Source organism: Acanthochromis polyacanthus, chromosome 6, assembly GCF_021347895.1.
Source record: "Acanthochromis polyacanthus isolate Apoly-LR-REF ecotype Palm Island chromosome 6, KAUST_Apoly_ChrSc, whole genome shotgun sequence".
Lineage (NCBI taxonomy): Eukaryota > Metazoa > Chordata > Actinopteri > Pomacentridae > Acanthochromis > Acanthochromis polyacanthus.
The window spans coordinates 40250052-40268200 of NC_067118.1; the positions used below are offsets into that span (position 1 = coordinate 40250052).

Below are 18149 nucleotides of genomic sequence, written 5' to 3' on the forward strand. Positions count from 1 at the left end.
CCCCAACTAAATACCACTTTAGGCCTTTAAGATTATCCCATAAACTAATTACTAGCTTAGTGCAGACCACGGAGCACAGCATTGCTCCCTTATCTGCCTCTTTCCAACAGCGATGAACAATGTGTCGGGGCGAGGGAAGGTGTGAAGAGGTCTTCTCGTGGCCTCAGTCTCTGAAGAGAGGAAGCTGAGTGTGACTGCTTGTCTCTAAACTGTCTTTTCTCCGAGCTGCTAGCTGTGGAAAACTGATTAAGCTCTTGAATGCCACTCTTTGTCACTCCGCGACTGCAAGGGACATATTTCAGTAGTGATTCATGTCTTTTCTCTCACTCTTGTCTGTGCGAGGACTTTGGCTTTATCTGTGTATGGAAATTTAATTTTTGTAATTATAATATCTGAACTCCACGTTTTCTATGACGCACAAAATGTTTCAAAAAAAGCTAAATGAGTTGTGAATGAAATCCCTGACGTTAAGGATTGTGTGTATTAGGAATGCGTGTTGTCATAGCTTGCCATGTGTTTGCGTGCCAGTCTAGCTCCTGTTTATTGAGGCATCTCTTCACATGTCATTCAACAAATCGCTGATTTCCAGCGTAGGAAGGATTCAAACCCCAACTGAGTTTGTCGGCAACTTCACAGGCTTCTAAGCAGCACATGGGCTCTTGCAAGTAACATTCACATTAGGCATGAAACTGCCATTCTGCCACCAACGTGTTAATGAGCTGAAAACTCATGTGGTGCTTACATTTTCAAATCTGCAGTAGAGCAGAGCTTGATCATAAAAAAGAGCATGGAATAGTGCGTGTCAGTCAAATAAAGAGTCTGAAATAAAAAGCTTTTTACCATTACCTTATCACATGTCTGCTTGACAGTGTTTTTGTTGGAGTGCTTTACGGTTTGTTTGACATGTGAGCTCCAAACACTCGCTTCAAACCCGTTCTGCTTGTATACAGTGTAAAAGTGTAGCTCTTCTGCCTCTTTGCATAATAGTGGAAGCACAGGTTTGGTGTGGATGTGTTTCATGAGTGTCACTGAGCTGTTTGTGCAAATTCCAAGCACACATGATTAGTAGCCTTTTAAAGTGCTGGAGGGACCAAAACAGAAACAAGATATATGTTAGGGCACTGACAAGTAATGACAGCAAGACGCGCTGACTGTAGCAGTGAGGGCGAGGGTTGTGTTTAAAGGGGAAGCCATGGGGGAAACACGGCTACAGGCGGTTCAGCCCGTATCAGTTGTGCTTGCATTGTATCACAAGTTCAGGTTCAGATGGGGCTATCTTTGTTTTTTAAAATACCGGAGCTGTTTTTAGAGTTCCTCAATCCATGCTTCAGTAGAAACATCCTGCAGTTGCTCTCCTTATAGGAAAACAGAGTATAGACAGATCATAAAGAACGGGAATTAAAGCTTGAGTGAGCTACTGCCTCTTCAATCGGTGACGTAGAGATAGGACTGTAATATATAATAAAACGCAGAGGAAGAAATCACATTTGCCCCAAGAAAAGCAATCAGTCAGCGCCTACAGAGATCTAATAATGGAACCACATCAGTTCTACTAGATTCCAGTGATGCACACAAACTAATCATGAGGCACCCATTCAGATTGTAGTGTGCTTTTATTCATTTCCAACTACCTAAAAACTATTTCAAAACCATTAAACTATTGAATCATACCTGTATTTGGTAAGAGTTACAATTCGCAGTTGTTTAAGTTTGGAGAATTGGCTCAAAAAACACCTGGACGTGACCTTGAAAAGAGCAAAAAATGCACAAAAAAGTCGACTTTAAGGTCTCTGGAAATGAATTAGGCCCATCCTGAACACTGCACATCATGAAAAAATAATTTATAGCATCCCAGAAATCTCTATATTATGTCTAAATTCATACATATTTCTATAACATGCTGTGACGGCCCTCTGCTGGTGCTAGTTGGCCTCTACTAATGTTCGTGTGTGTTAAGGTGGACTGGAGGAGGCGCTGGTGGCGTTCTGGGGACCTGGCAACACTTCCGGCCTGGCCTCGTTTAAAGCCGGCTTCCGCTGTGTTTCAGTGCGCGGCGGCAGGGAGAGCGGCAAGGACGTGTTGGTTCTCTCCGTCGGCTCCGGGTTGGTGGCTTTCTCCGTTGGCTCCTGGATGGAGTCGACGGCCCGGGTTGCTTTCCATCCTTCGCCACACATACGCCATGCTACGCCATTTTTCTTTATTTAGATTATGTTTTCATGTTGTATTCTTTTGTGCTAGTTTTGCATCCAACGATACACACACACCTGATGCAGGTTATCTCACTGATTACATCCAACATGCATTTCAGCTTACCTTTCACTACACTTCACTTACACTGACGACATGCAGATATCGTTTGTTTTCTTTAAAAGTTTAATTATAGTTTAAATAAATAATTTAAAACTATGTTGTGTCCTTCCCCCTGTTATTTGTTGCGGCCTGTGAGCCAGGGTCGTAACACATGCCTATCTGCGTAGTACGTTCATTGCCCCTCCAACTGCATTGTACAACCTGTAAATATGTGCATTAACCTGGCAATAGCCAGATTAATAATTGTGTAGTACTTGATAGTACTCCACAATATCAATCTGGGACCGCTCCATGTAAATCCGTTCGGAGGAAAGAGGCACGGATTGGACAATGCAACAGTATGTCCCGCCTCTGACAGGTTTGTTTTTAGCCAATCGCGGCAAACCTTAATATGTTGTCACAATTCAGCTAAAACTGACTTAACAGCAGCATCTACACGATCGTTGTCCTCCGTTGCCATGTTTGTTTTGATCTACTGGCGCTTGGTGTCGTCTTCACACCCGGATATCCCGCCCATTATCCCACCCCACACACGAATACTGCTGCGTGATTGGCCCGAACCAACTTAGTGCTGTACGAAAAGTGAAGGCGGGAGCGGAGCAAGATGGTTTCTTGAGAGATTTGTGAACTCACAAATATTGCGAGAAATCAACTTGTTGGTTACATGTGCATAGCATCTCTATTCAGTGAAGTATGTTTATAACAAACCACTTGCATTTCATAGTTATAGTATATCAAGTCTGATTCACTCTTTATATCTCTGTAGATTTCTTGCTACTTATTGTGCTTCTGGTTAGATGCCAAGCTGCATTTTGTCACCTGTACTTATACATGTGTAATGACAATAAAGACGAATCTAATCTACAAATCAGAAAATGAAAAAAAACAAAAACAGCTGCCTAACCTACTCCCCCTTCTTGCCTTAATTGACTTATTATGCATGCCAACATGAAATCTAAGCAGTTTCTGTTAATAATAATTCATTTAGTATAGTAAAAATTCAGCTGCATAAACACTTTAGAGGTTTTCTGGAGAAAATGTGCTTATTTATACATTGTTTGTCATATTTTTGTAAGAACAGACACCAGAGGCAGTTGTCCAACTCTGTAAGTTTAAATTGGCTTGTGCACTTCGCCAACACCAAGTCATCAGGGGAAAGTTTGCACTTGTAAAAGAACTTCCGAGTTTGTTCAAGACTACAGCTTGTCTGAAGGCTACAAAGTTTCCTTTCTCGAAGCAGATGTTTGTGGATGTCTGTAGTTCCCCTCATAGTTGTCATTGTGCATGTTGACAGCTAAAACTTGCCATTCTTTTGTGTGCCCTCAAGTATGTCTGAGTATGTGGAGCCACTGATTGTTGTACTACAAGCTTGTAACAGTAAGTTACAACCTCAGCCGACGTTGTGGTTGAAAGCACATAGGTGTGTCTTAGGCATCTATTGTTTCCTTACACACACACAGGTCCACTGTGTTTTACATCACTTTTAACCCAGCTCATATCGCATTGTGTCGAGCTTTTTGGAAGCTTGTCTAGAAAATGTTCTGTAATTGCTATGTACATATGAGCTCTGTATACAGTCAGGAGCTAAAGACGTGTAATTATCAGAATGCACCGGAGGCAAAGACTGTTGGAGAGGTAATGCGTCACAGCAAAGGCATGGGGGAGGGCAGAGCCACCAGTATGTCACCACTGGGGATTCTATAGAAGCTGTAATTCACGTTTGGAATTTGCAAATGACGTATGTCTCTTGTTTTTTATTTTTGTTTGTTTGTTTGTTTTGAGCTATGCTAATATTGCAAACATAATAAAGCTGGTCATTAGCAGTGACCCTGAAAAGATTTCTTTCGTAATCTTTTTATTTTTATTTTTTTTGTTTCGCTTCATTGTGCAAGAGTTTACATGTCCTTGCTCTGCTGAGTCATGTCGTTGAAATCTGAACTGCGTTTTGTCAGTCTGCCAAATTAAACATTATTCGGAAGAAGTATGAGCAAGTCAATATGTCTGTCTCTCACAGGTGTCCCTACATACTCACATTCTGCAAGAACTGCGTAAAATAGCTAACATTCAGTAAAGAAAAGATATAAATCTACAACATTCAAAATTCATCACAAAAGACTGACGAAGAGCTTGGCAAAATTGAGCTTTCTTCAGTCACACGAAACAAGAAATATGTAATCGATTCTCTGAAAAAACAGATTAGAAACATTCAAATTAGTCGTTACTGTTATCTGATAAAACATACACTAAATGAGATTTTACTATACCAAACTGTTTGCTATATTCCACTTTAAGTCTCCCTTTTCTTCAGTTCTTTGGGCTCCAATTTGCCCTGAAATAACCCTTCATATAATACCTTAGAACAGACCATGGATCTTTTTCCAAGTTACAGCCATTGTCTTTTTATCTGCCTTAATCTTCTCTGCACACGTCAACATAGCATGCGAGTGAACGTGCAGGTTTGTTAGAGGGTTTGCCTCTCATGTTTATTCTGTGTTTACAAGAGCCACGCTCTCTTAAACACAGAACAGGCCAATTTGAAATGATGGCAACTGTCTTAAATGTAGTGCAAAATTACGTCCAGCCATTCTGCACCAACACTGACTTCAGGCCGAACTGTAGACCTGTCTGAATCAGTCACTGATTTAAAAGCAAAAAAGTAGGCCAGTGTAAAAAGCATAGCTTCAAAACTAATGACACTTTCTTGCTGCATATTATATAAACACAAAAGCAAGCTAGAATTTTGGAAGACTTCTAATCTCAGAGAATATTCAGTTAAGCTTAAGTCATTTTCTTTTGCTTTATCTGGCATTATGAAGACTTACAAGGAGCTTTTGCTTGTTAATTTCAGACTTTAATGTACTTGGCAGTGAATGACATCTCTTTTTCCTGCTTGGATGAGCCCACAGGGCAGTGTGAGCATTCCTTACCCTCTTGGTGTGGCCATTATGTCTCCATTAATGTCAGCAAATTATGTTGTAGGTACAGTTTCTGTTATTCTTAATGCAACGCAGACCGAGAATCAAACTCAAGAGAGGGTCTGTTATGTGCTATCCATATTGCAAACCACTGCTTTGCACCTCAGAATACAAACGAGGCCTCTTGAAAGAGTCACACAAAGATAACATCAGGGACCAGTTCATAAAAGCGATCTTTAAGTTGTTTGAATAACTGAAGAAGAAATTCAGACAGAGCTGAATCCTTCTTTATGTTTCTCCAGATAAGAAACTACGCCTGCTTGATAAAAAAACAAACAATACAAAAAGAAATTGAAAGGAGAAACCAGATCATGTCTTTTATCATAACCATCATGCCTATTTCAGACGTGTTTTTCATTCCAGGCCTCCATCTATCAATACCCTGGAGCGCTGTGTTGGAGATGAAAGTACACTTCCACAAAAGATTTGTTCTTCTGAGAGGAGATGACTCTGTTTCCCTTTCAATGGAGCCAAGACACGTTGCATTAGAATCATTGAGACGGAGCCGGGTGTTAATGGGTAGTTTGTGTAAAGGTAGGACGGAAAGATGGAAGGAAAAAGACTGAGACAGAGAGAGAAAGAAAGAGAGGGAGAGGCATGCCTGTACTTCCTCTCCACCCATTCTTTAATGCTGGCTGAGTAGCCCCGCAGTGCAGCCTTTGTCCCTGTCATTGTCGCGCGCTTAGAGAGCCTCTTTGCCAAGTGAGAGGCTTTGGCGACATATGTCACTTCAGTGAGTCTCCTGTCGCTCCTTTAGCTGCTTGAGTGGAGGGGCGGGCGGGGAGGCGTGTCTGGGCAGCAGGAGAGGAGGAACGTGAGGTGGAGGAGGAGGAAGGACATGTCAGAGATGTTAGTTCAGAGAGAGTTGTTGGAATGATCCCCTGATGGTCTTTTACTTTTAAATGGACTTGTAGTTGCAGCTGCCTTGGGCCTCGGCTAGAGGTGGACTTAAAGATGTAAAATGACTCAAAACACTGTGAGTATTGGTTGCTTCCTGAAAAGATTTGACTCATCTCTGGGGAATGGTTTCTGTTTGTAATTATTGTATCTGTATTTGATTAGAATACCATGGACAAACAAGCCTGGCTTCCTTTGCAGTTTGCACGTTGCGAAAAGATGAAGGGAAAAGGGTGATTCTCTGCAGGGCTGCTGCTTTGTCCTAGAGAGATTGTGTGTTTGATTTGAAAGAACAGGGGTGAAGGTGAAAGGAGGGTATGGAGGTCATTGTATACAGTGTGGAGGCAGAGGATTAGTCGTGTAGTAGTCACACTCCTCCTGCCTCGGCCAACTATTGGCTTTGGTAACACAATCCCTGTGGATTTGTGGCTATGATCTGCCATGTGTTCAGGTAATAGATCCCTTGGCTTCTAAAAACAAATGCTTTGTTATCTGTTTGCATAGGGACTCCACCTCTATTTTGCACTAAGGATTTTCCCCTCCAAAGCGAACTGTGTCAGCTTTGTTTGAGTTATCATTGAAGTGGCAGGTTTGCAGATCTACACGTGCATACTAAAGCTGTGTAATTTGCCTCAACTCATAAAGTTCTCTGGGTGTGCACCAGGCAGTGGATTTGCTGCGCTTCAATGAAAGTTGGCTATGTGCTCGTTGCTGATGTGTCGTCAGGATCAGCACAAATCCTGATAAAAGGTCCCACATCTCATGTCACCTGAGGACTGCGGGCCTCCCAGCTGACGAGGACTTTGCAGACTCCACTCTGCTGATGTGGTTTTCTTTTTGTGACATAAATCTCAACACTTCCTGTGAAGTTTTCTCGTTATGCAAAGCATTATGTGTGAGTGGAGGCGTGCACATGTGTGTGTGTGTGTTCCTCTGTGTGTTAACTCCAGCCTGCAGCAGCAGACTAGAATGAGTGGCTTACAGCTTTACAGCAACATGAACATGTATGTTCACTCCACAGGAACAAACATCTAACCAGCTTTGTTCTCTATTCAAACCTGCGGAAGATAATCTCAAAGTCCCTTATTGCAAATAATACTCCGCTGCAATCTCTCAATTTGCTTAATTGATTCTAAATTCGAGCAGCTTAATCCAGAATCTAGTCTATAACAATTACCACATTAACCTTTCCCACTAGGAGGGGACAACACATGCAGCCCAGTGTCCTCAGAAGAACTCAGTGTAGCACTCAGCCTTTGTTAAGCAGCGTACTGTATGACTGCAGGAGCTCCCAGCCTTCATTCTCCTGATAGCAGGATTAGCTGGAGGGTGAACCCATTTGGCATTGCTTGTGCTGCCGCCGCAGTCTCAGCACTGTGGGATGTAAGCCGTGAAACACTGACGGGCTTAGACCAATTTATAGACTGCCATCTTGGATCTAGCGATCGTTGCAGACAGCAGCTTAGCCTTTGTGCCAGTCGGGTTTACTGTAAGCACGCCAGGCGATGCCACCGGCCAGGCTTTACAGTTCAAAAGATAATCTCCAGACGAGGGCTCGGCCGTGTTGTGCGACAACTTTACAACAATGACGAACAACTGACGCTAGATGGAAAGAATCTTCAGCAGGACGTCTTACATCAAGTACTTCCAATAGGGCTGATTGCAGGACTTCAGAAGTTTTTGAGTTGAATTTGATAAGTCAAACTTTATTGCTAATTTCACTGAAAGTTAGATTCTTTTAAAGACTGAAATATGTCAACATATTTGAAATTAAAGATCAAAACAGAGCAATGTGGCATTTGTGTTTTTGCTGCGATTATGACACAAAAACAGTGGAGAGTATTTGTAAAAGTTTAAAGTTCCTCTCTGGCCGTTCACTAAACCCCTAAAACTCATCTCCGAGTTTCAAAATTACATGTTCAGAAGGGTTTTTTTTCTCTTACACTTAATCTCTTTCTCCCTTATGTAACTCTACAGCACTGCTTCCTTCAGATCAGTGAAGTCCCCGCCTCTTCCTCCATGCACTCCTCTCTATTCGTTGCAGCTCAAGCACACCAGCTCACTTGCAGCTCTGCTCAAATGCTGTCAACTACTCAACGTTGCACAGAAGTTGTAATATTGGAGAAATTTATCAGTACATGCTTGATCTGGAAACCAATTCTGAAGACGAATACTGACACAGAAAGCCCCAACCTGCAAGTTGACATGATTGGTTCCTTTGGTTTGTTATGTAATAAACCCAGGAAGTCTGGATCTGTGTTTTTGAGGATGTTGTTGGTACACTGCAGTTTCAAGGTGGAAATACTCAGGCATGGCACTGATTGCTTATTTCACTCAATATATGTCTTCTAGAATATAAAAACTACCATACATACATATTCAACAGCATAAAATATCTAGATGTTTTCTCAGATATTCATTTTCACACAGCAGTCGGTCATGTGGGATACTCATTCAGTGCTGCATTTCTGTAATTAGCCTTTTTTTAGCCACTTTTAGAAACTGGCCAGTCTGTTGTTGGTTCGAAGTTGAATTACTGAATGCAGCACTTTAATATTCTCCTCTAGGTCCTCTGTGCCTTACAAACTCCAACTGACGGCAGCTGATCAACACATTCTCCCGATCTCAGTTGTCTCCATTAATAAGTGGAGGGTGATGAGGTTGGCGGGGAGCCTGCAGCTTGCTCTGCTCTTGGCCTCGATCAGCACGGCCGCGGGCCTCAGTATCCCTCTGGAAGGTAGGAGTGTCAGATAGTGCAGACTTTTGCAAAGTGTGAAAATCAGGAGTCGATTTATAAGGTTTGTTTGATAATGAAGGCATGTGCATTGTTTAATTTGAACGCTCTCTCTCTGCTGTAAGAGCGTAAAATGGGTCAAAGCACGTGTTTATATTTTGAGGTGTTTATCCTGCTTCAGCGTAAATGTTTGGAGCTTTTTTTTTTTTTTAAAGCTACAGCTAACACATAACAACTTAGAGTAAATTGTTTAGGTGACAAGTGTTAGAGAAACGATTTCACTGTTTAGAGGCTGAAGTTCTGCTGTGCCATTTTAGGTCACCGTCTGTCCAAGGCACCTTATTTACAGATTATACAGCACATATGTTGGTCATAATTCTGGTTTTCTGCTTCATTCAGAGCAGTAAAAAAGAGCAGGAGAGACACACTATAAGAAGTTGTATTTTTCTTTCTTTGTGCAATCTTCTGCCAAAAATGTAAGCGTTAACATTCCTGAGATGATTTTGTGCATTTGTCTCCATTTTATAGTGGAGCAGCCTCCAACCATAGTAACTCATACATCAGGTCCTATTATCGCGCTTCCTTTTGACAACACCATTACTGTCAGGTGTGAAGCCAGGGGCAACCCACCGCCAGAGTAAGTGACATGAATTTACCAAATAAATAAAGATGAACTGAGACAAAACAGCAAAACTTCAATCAGGATTCAGTAATAGAGCCCTGCTGGATGTCGTTTTGCTCCAACAGATACAGATGGACGAAGGATGGAAAAGAATTCAACTACTCAGAATTCACAACAAACAAAACACACCGCAAAAATGGCACGTTTGTGCTTCACAGCAAGCAGCTCTCTCAGTTCCAGGGTAAATACCGATGCTATGCTTCCAACAAGCTGGGAACTGCCATAACGGAGGAGGTGGAGCTAATAGTCCCCAGTAAGTGACTTTTTACATAGGAACATTATATGGGACAATATATAACTGAAGGACTTTTGAAGTCCAGGGGATATATCTTGCATATATTTTTATTAAAAGGAAAAAAAGGTAATGTTTTTCATGTTCATTATGATCATGTCTTCACAAATTTCATAATTATTTATTACTGAAACGATCACTTATTAATAAAAAACGACTGGATATCACTAAGATATCAACTAAATAACCGTCCAAATTTAATAATGACCACCTTCTAATCAGCAAAACAATAATAAAATGAGCTGATTCAGAAATGGTTTGGATTGTGTTCTTTTTATTAAGTTGAGATAATCATGACAGATATTTCTTTTTTGGTAATATATCTAATTTTATATGTAAAATAACAAAATATATCTGTGTCTGAGAAATCAGTTTCCACTAAGTTCCCCATAACAAAAACACTACTCCAGGAAGAGTGTTAATTCCAGATCACATGACCTGCTCCACATGATGTCATTTCCTCCTGAAGAAAAGACTGAAAGACTCCAAGGCTTTCTGACTTATTTAATATAAAGTAGTATTTGAATCAAGTGTGGGTTTATCACATGTCAACAGGTTTACTGCAATGTCTTTATAAATTTCAATTTTACTCAATTGTGTGTATAATATTTAGAAGAATCTTTCTCTAAAAATGTGATGTGGTGTTTGGTTAAAGGCGGCCATGTTGATTTTAGGCCTGAAAACTGTCAACTATGTTGCACGAAGTCCTGCCCCAGATAGCAAACTATGGGTGAATCAATGTTGAATCTATGTTGAGACCTAATGTCGAAATTATACAGAAAGCGCAAGGTTGATAAAATGTTGAGTCAACATTTGCTTACATAGATTACATGTTTGCAAACATAGATTCAACATTAATTAAACATTGACCTGTCAAACATTTTAATTAAACCAAAATACAACGTAGATTCAATGGCATCATTTAAACACAAACTTCAATGTTGACAAAATGTTGTTGAATCAACGTTGATCCAGCCATCAATCTTCAACCGTAACCACAATTCAACCTTCTTAACCCTAATTCAACATTGATTTAACATCTTTTGCTATCTGGGAAAAGTGTGATTTATGGTTGAAAAGCAAACGTTGACTCAACATTTTATCAACCTTGCGCTTTTTGTATAATTTCGACGTTAGGTCTCAACATAGATTCAACATCGATTCACCCACAGTTTGCTATCTGGGGCAATTCCATATTGACCCATATGCTCCTGAGTTCTTTATAATGATGTTCGTCTGTTCTTTGATCAGGTATCCCTAAGTTCCCAAAAGAAACACTTGAGCCTGTTTTTGTTAAGGAAGGGGAACCAATCATTCTGGAGTGTAACCCTCCAAAAGGAGTAGCACCACGTCAGCTCTACTGGATGTCTCTTGGTAAGTCATGAAGCTCTTGTTTATGTACGTAATTTACATGCTAGGTGTGCCTGTAAAAGCTGCAGCATTACACGCAGCTGTGTTTTAATTTTGATGTTGCACGGATGAGAAGGAATGGTTGGTAACAAGTGCACTCTTTCCTGTTCAATCCCTAGTTTGTAGTGCACTTGCTCATGTGTGTAAAATTGGGCATAAAGTCTATAAAAGGTTAGTCACATGAATGATAACATTTTGGAAAAACTCCTCAAACCCATTCAGTGTATTAAACTGGAGATCAAGAGAGAAATTCTCGAATCCTTTCACTTCTCTTCACGCTAGATTTATTCTAGCAGGAGGTTGGTGTGATTGCCTGGAAAATCACAGAACTTGTTGAACACAGATTTAAGTATTTCGGATTGAGTCTGAGAATTCAACAAGTGGTTTGTTTGAACTGTACTGATACATTTAGTGTTCATGAGTGAGAAGAACGAAAGGGATTCGTTTCCTTATCGGCGCTGTGCAGGGTTCTAAGGTGGGATAGTTTAGGTTGTGTGAAGGTCTGAAATGAACTACAGTGTCTGGTGACGGCATTTGTACTGGAGGAGGCAAACAACCCCCTGGCTATCAGTTAGCAGTGACAATAAGGACAGCTCAGGAAAGGTATACACTCGAGTTACCCACCGCTGCCACACAAAGTGATTTACTGCGTTAAAGGTCACCTCAGTCTGAAGTGTTTCGTCAATAGAGGGGTTGGATTTTCTGTCCAAACCCCTTGAAAGTCCTCGACCGCCTCCAACAAACCTGACTGATGTCAGAAACAAAAACATAAGAGCCTTCTGAGTGCTCAGGAGGACGGGCCCTCAGGCAGCGGAACAATGACTGAAAACACTCATGCACACGTCTTGTTTTAAGTTCTGTTTAAGTCTACTTTTAGTCTTTGTTCCACAGATTTATGTTTCCACCGACTGTCACAACAATAAACACATCAAACATCATGCCAGATATGATCTTGACTTTAAAGTCTAAAGCTGGTTTTAAAAACGCAAACACGTTCGCTGATGACACTCAGCTTCGCTCTCTGCGTCTATTCCATGTGCATGACAAAAATACAGCTCTCTTTGTAGCAGCGGTGCATCTTTTGTTCATAAAAACCTGAATCAAATATGTGTTTTTTTTAAGTTTGCCTTGAACACTGACAAAACAGCCAATGTCTTGAGGCTATGTCTTAAATGAACCTCTTAAATACAGTGCAGGGGCTGACCAAGGACTGACACACAGCGCCACTGACCCATTTCTTAAATAATGGCTCTATTTAAACCAAATATGCTGCAATTGTGCACTTATGAATTCACAAAGCCTATACTAAGAAGCTCTTTAGGGCATTTCCTTTAACATCTATTGTACAGAAAGCCACAATGAGCTGCAGTTTGGTATTATGTCATGTATCATATGTAAACTGGTTCTGATTGATGCTGATTTTGTTGGAATGTTTTGCTTTAATCCATCTGGTGCACTTTATGAATTTCTAATTTGTACTTTCATACCGGCTAAAATGAATCTTAAACATGGCCTATAATCACATGCAGATATTTTTGATGGCGCCTTATTGATACAGAAATGTTGTTTTTCCAGGTCTCGAGCATATTGAGCAGGATGAGAGGGTTTCCATGGGAACTGATGGCAACCTGTACTTCTCTAATGCCTTACAGAAAGACAGTCGCACGGATTACTGTTGCTTCGCCGCCTTCCACACAATACGCACCATCGTCCAGAAAACCGCCATGGCTGTCGTGGTCGAAAGCTGTAGGTTCACAACAGAGTTTGTGCGGCATTAACCACAAAAAAACTGCAGCTCGCCTTAGCTTTATTAGCATGTCATGAATAGAGAAAGAGAATCCTGGGAAGCTAATGTGATACAGATCTTAACACACTAACAACATAAAACCAACAGATCGTTGGATGTTTTCCAAGATCCAAGGATTATACCAAGAAGCAAGGCTTGACTTGCCATGTTTATGCTCCAGGAAACTCTGTTATGACATCGGATTGAGCTACATGCTGGTAAAAACAAGCCATCACATTCACCGCCAGCATTGTTGTCACAGTATTTTGTTTTTGTTTCAGTAAAAAAACAAACCCACAATGAGTCTTCTGATGGCACCGATGCCACTGAGTGATAGTCACACCTCAAAGGCTGAACAGAATACATCAAAACATGCTTCATATGATGTGAACGGGCGCTGATTTGCATGCTGCCAAAAGCTGCAGATAACAGATTGACGCCAGGCTTGTGTGCAGTTGAAATGATCATTAATTAAAATTATACACATGAGTGAGGCAGACTGTTCTCTGTGTTCAATGCAGCCGAAGCCCCCCCAGTGAGCAAACCCAGCCTGCTGCTGCCCTCTGGTGTTCAGTCACTGGTGGTGTTGTTGAAAGGGGAGAACCTGCAGCTGGAGTGCATTCCAGGGGGACTGTATGTCCGCATTCTGTATCGTCACCTTTACAACCATATTGTTACGATCAGTGTATTAACATGTCATTGTTTCACTTTCTAGTCCCACCCCCAATATAACCTGGACCAAAATGGGACACGACCTGCCCGCTCGGACAAACCTGAGCAACTTCCAAAGGCTGTTGACCATTTCTGCAGTAGATGACAGGGATCAGGGGAAGTACATGTGTTTGGCTGAAAACTCTGCCGGAAAGGCCGTCCACTACTTTGATGTGGTGGTGGAAGGTTAGTCTACATCAGGAGCTCATTATGCATGCGTTTGTGGGTGCATTTGGGAAAGCTCTTGATGAGGGGGATGGCATTTGTTTTGACTGAGACCGACATTGCTCTTCTTAACATCTCCCAGAGCCGCCAATGTGGCAGACAGAGCCTCCTCAGAGCCAGCTGTCTGTGATTGGGTCTGATGTTCACATCAAGTGCTCGGTCAGTGGAAAACCACCGCCAGACATAACATGGAGGAGGAACGGGGAGATTTTCAGAGGTGAGTGAGAATAATTGCACCTGTGGTTTAATTTGTCTTTTGCCATCGGGCAGGAGGACAAAAGCACAATGAGGAGCTTCAGCCACAGAAGCTGGAGTTCAGTGCGACAAGCAACTGCTGGCTTTGTGTTCTTCAAAGCTCAGGAGACAGGATTCAGTATTGTTGTGAAGTATTGTTGCGCACAGATTTTATTTTGTTGTGCAAAATCCAATCTGTGAGATTTTAATCAATTCTAAAAATCACATCTACTGTACGTGTTGTCTGCTTTTGTGAACGGGATTAAGTTCATTGTATACTGAGCAGTGACAATAAAGAAACTCTATTTATATACAAGATACACTGAATTGAAATGTATAATCATTCCATATAAAGTAATAATCGTCCTCTCTTTGCAGTGCCAGGGTTGAAATGATTCATTCTAAATAACAATAATTTCCTCTGCAAGAATTGCAACACTATAATGTGAAAATGATGTAAGGCAGAGGTTGGCTGACACATTAGGAAATCAGAAATAAACAGTTTGAAAGTCGAATAAGTTGTCACACAGAAGGAATCTGACTTGATGTTTTAGTAAAATAGACTTATTTTAAAGTTGAAAGTCAGTGAGTTAGTAAAAGTGTGAAGCAGGACTATAGGAAGTTATAGAAATACTTGTAGTGTGCAGAAATGCGCAAATTAATCACCTGAGAATGTAAAGTTGCATCATGTATAATGTACGCAACTTGAAATGTGCTGCCCCTGACCACATCCAGAAACACCCATCATGTTGGTTTTCTGTTTACCTTATTGACTTTTACTGCTGCAGTGGCTACAGGGGAAATTGTGCTTTTTAAAGTTAAGTGTAATGGTCTGATTAAAGCGAGCAGCGTGTTAAAAAGACATTAGGTTTACAGAAGCCATCACCTCAATTTCTTCCTTGCAGAGGCCAAGGCTGCTCTTTAATAGGTTCACTGAGTAGGTAGGATCTCAAATATAATTGGGTGATAGATGTGTTCTGATTGGCCAGTTCAAACTGAAAATGATCCCCATCCATCCATCCATCCATCCATCCATCCATCCATCCATCCATCCATCCATCCATCCATGCCCTTATTATTTGAAAGAAAATCTTTTTTTTCAATGAAAATAGCATTAAATGAATGATAAATCCAGTATAGTCACTGTTAATGTGGTAAATGACTATTCTAGATGGAAACAGCTGATTTTTAATGGAATATCTCCATAGGAGTACAGAGGAACATTTCCAGCAACCATCACTCCTGTGTTCTAATGCTACATTGTGTTAGCTAATGGTGTTGAAAGGCTCATTGATGATTAGAAAACCCTTGTGCAGTTATGTTAGCACATGGATAAAAGTGTGAGTTTCATGGAAAACATGACATTGTCTGGGTGACCCCAAACTGTTTATACATATATTTTTTCTTTTTCTTATCTTTTCTTCCCCTTCTTGTGACAGTAATCATAGTTTAAAGCTGTGTGTTCATGTAACACATGGAGTCAGTGTCTATTGTAAAGGGTTTGGGGGGAGAGAGGAGGATCACTGGAGGTCTCTGGCCTTGCTGAAGGCAATAGGATATTACTAACTGCTGGTTCTGAATGACAGATATTCTGCAGTCAGAGCAAGCACAGCATAGGTAAAGCTGTTTTCCTCCTGGCTTTCTGATCAAAAGCATTTTCAACAGCAATAGCACATGGACTTTGAAACTCACTTTTTGATGAGCTGCTTTACGATCACAATTTTCCACTGTTCTGACTTTTTAATGTGACTTGTGTGTTTCTGTCAGACGATGAGCTGAACAGCATTCAGGTGCTCGATGACACCGTAGCGTTTCATAATGCCAAACCAGAGGACAGCGCTGTGTACCAGTGTGAAGCCTCCAACGTCCACGGCAGCGTTCTGGCCAACGTTAACGTCATGGTCGCCAGTGAGTACGACAACAGAAACACAGTCTGAAGTGTTTGTGCAGACTCAAGCAACCTGCAGCTGCTTCACATTCTGAGCTTCATTCATTTTGCAAACATTGTTTTATCTGATCTCACAGGTTCTTAGGGGTTGTTGTCATCCGGAAAGCATTTGCCTAAATTAGCTTGTGGCCCTGACAGTAATGGATCCCAGAATTCATTTAGGTCCATCTTCTTATTGGCTGATTGTGATAGAGACTGTTGTGCTGCCTCTATAAAGAAGAAGAAGCACTTACGCCCACATAGCCTTAAGAGTTTCTGCAACCTCTGCCGCTGTATTCCATCTTTCTAAAACTTAGATGCACTCAGATGTCACCCATTCATGGTTTGCCTGTTGGAGCATGAATGGGACCTTTTCTCCCTCAGCTGAAGTCTGACTTGATCTTCTATGCTGTAAATTTTTTAGAAATAATTATGGAGCTTTTATCCAAAGCACTTAAATTCTTCACAGCTTGTCACGCTAATGGAATAAAAGCTGCACTGCAACGCGAGGCCCGACCATCAGGAGCAGAGTCAGGGTTCAATGTCTTGTCGAACTTCATGTGAACATGGGATCGACATGCCAAGGACCCGCCTTTATCGCTCATAGCACCCTGCATTGAAGCAGTAGTCACGGTTGATTAAATGATTTCCTTCCATTTGAACGCTGTGAATGCTACTTCCAACATGACTCATAATCTGGAGGAGTAGATTTGATGTTTTAGCTTCCTCTCTTGTCTAAAACAGACGCCCCGCTCTGTTTGCTCCTCTACTTCCTGCTGACATTAAAGCTAAGCAGATCTGCAACTAAGTAAGACTTAGAACTCTCAATTAATTTCTTATTTCATTACTTCCTCTGATATTTGATTTGCTATTTATTCATTTTTGTGTAACGTCAAGCAAGTATTCGCATTTTTGAAAGTGGAAGCAACGGATTGTGATATTAAAGTCTAATTTATTCCTAAAGTACATTTAAAAACAACAAGAGTTGAACCGCAGTGCTGTACAATTTAAATAGCAAGCCGTAAAACAGAATAACTAAGACAAATATGAATTAAATATGACAATGAAATAATAAGAACAAAAAGTTACAGCACCATAAAATATGAAGTCGGGGTTTCAGGCGCTGTTTGAATTGAACGCCACTGAGAACAGGTGGGTCCTTAGAAACAACCCGAAAGTTTCTAAAGTCTGAGCAGTTCTTATATGAAAAGACAAACTATTCCAGAGATCAGGAGAAGCTACTGCGAAGGTTTGATTGCCTCAATTTCAAAACATCCAAAAGCATCTGGTTGGTCGATGCCGGCGCTCTAGCTGGGTGTAAAGATGCTAAAGTTCTGCTAATTAAGGTGGCACCAATCCACTGAAAACCTCCAAAACAAGCCACAAAATCTTCAAATGAATTACCAAAATCGTAGCCAGCTGGCTTTCTATAAAATGACCAATTGATTAAGAGGAGCCACATCTTAAAGAGCCACAACCACATGGCATACTGTAATTTGCAGGTATTTATTTAAATGTCAGTATGTTTATGTCTGAACGATATCTGTATTTTCATTCATTTCACTTGACTTTTGAGGCTGTTTATTCTCACCTCCTTCCCTTTGCTTTCAGACGTGGCTCCTCTTATACTGACCAGAGACTACGCTGAGTACGCTGTAGTGCTTGGAGGGGACGCCATCATGAACTGCACTGTTTTCAGCTCTCCACCATCCAACATCACATGGTAAGTAGTGAGAAACTGCTTAGACAATGGCCACTACCCATATGTACACAACAGAAAAATATCAGTGGTAAGATTACACATATAGCTGATCATTTTAAAATAGCTGCTTCATTGTATTAGCTTTGAACGGTCTAAAGAACGAAGCAGAGCGGCAGAGTCATGCCATTAATCCCACAGTGCTTCAGCCGTCTGTATGACACAGTCTGATGCTGACACTTACTGTATGTCTGTTTAATGAGATAA

The 18149-nt window shown here is 41.0% G+C and overlaps 1 protein-coding gene across 6 annotated transcripts in view; it reads left to right on the forward strand.

Annotated features, from left to right (window-relative positions):
- Positions 1 to 6102: 6102 nt before the first annotated feature.
- Positions 6103 to 18149, forward strand: part of LOC110959660 (neural cell adhesion molecule L1-like protein) — a 38550-nt gene continuing 26503 nt past the window's right edge. For 4 of the 6 annotated variants that reach the window (XM_051950187.1, XM_051950188.1, XM_051950189.1 and 1 more), the window contains exons 1-11: positions 6104 to 6261; positions 8750 to 8919; positions 9445 to 9553; positions 9664 to 9851; positions 11142 to 11264; positions 12876 to 13046; positions 13608 to 13719; positions 13802 to 13983; positions 14105 to 14239; positions 16024 to 16164; positions 17795 to 17906. In XM_051950187.1, the coding sequence (XP_051806147.1) occupies positions 8838 to 8919; positions 9445 to 9553; positions 9664 to 9851; positions 11142 to 11264; positions 12876 to 13046; positions 13608 to 13719; positions 13802 to 13983; positions 14105 to 14239; positions 16024 to 16164; positions 17795 to 17906 (1355 nt within the window). In that variant the 5' untranslated portion in view covers positions 6104 to 6261; positions 8750 to 8837. Of the gene's footprint in view, positions 6262 to 8749; positions 8920 to 9444; positions 9554 to 9663; positions 9852 to 11141; positions 11265 to 12875; positions 13047 to 13607; positions 13720 to 13801; positions 13984 to 14104; positions 14240 to 16023; positions 16165 to 17794; positions 17907 to 18149 lie in introns of all 6 variants that reach the window. The other 2 variants (XM_051950185.1, XM_051950190.1) reach the window with 2 other exon arrangements.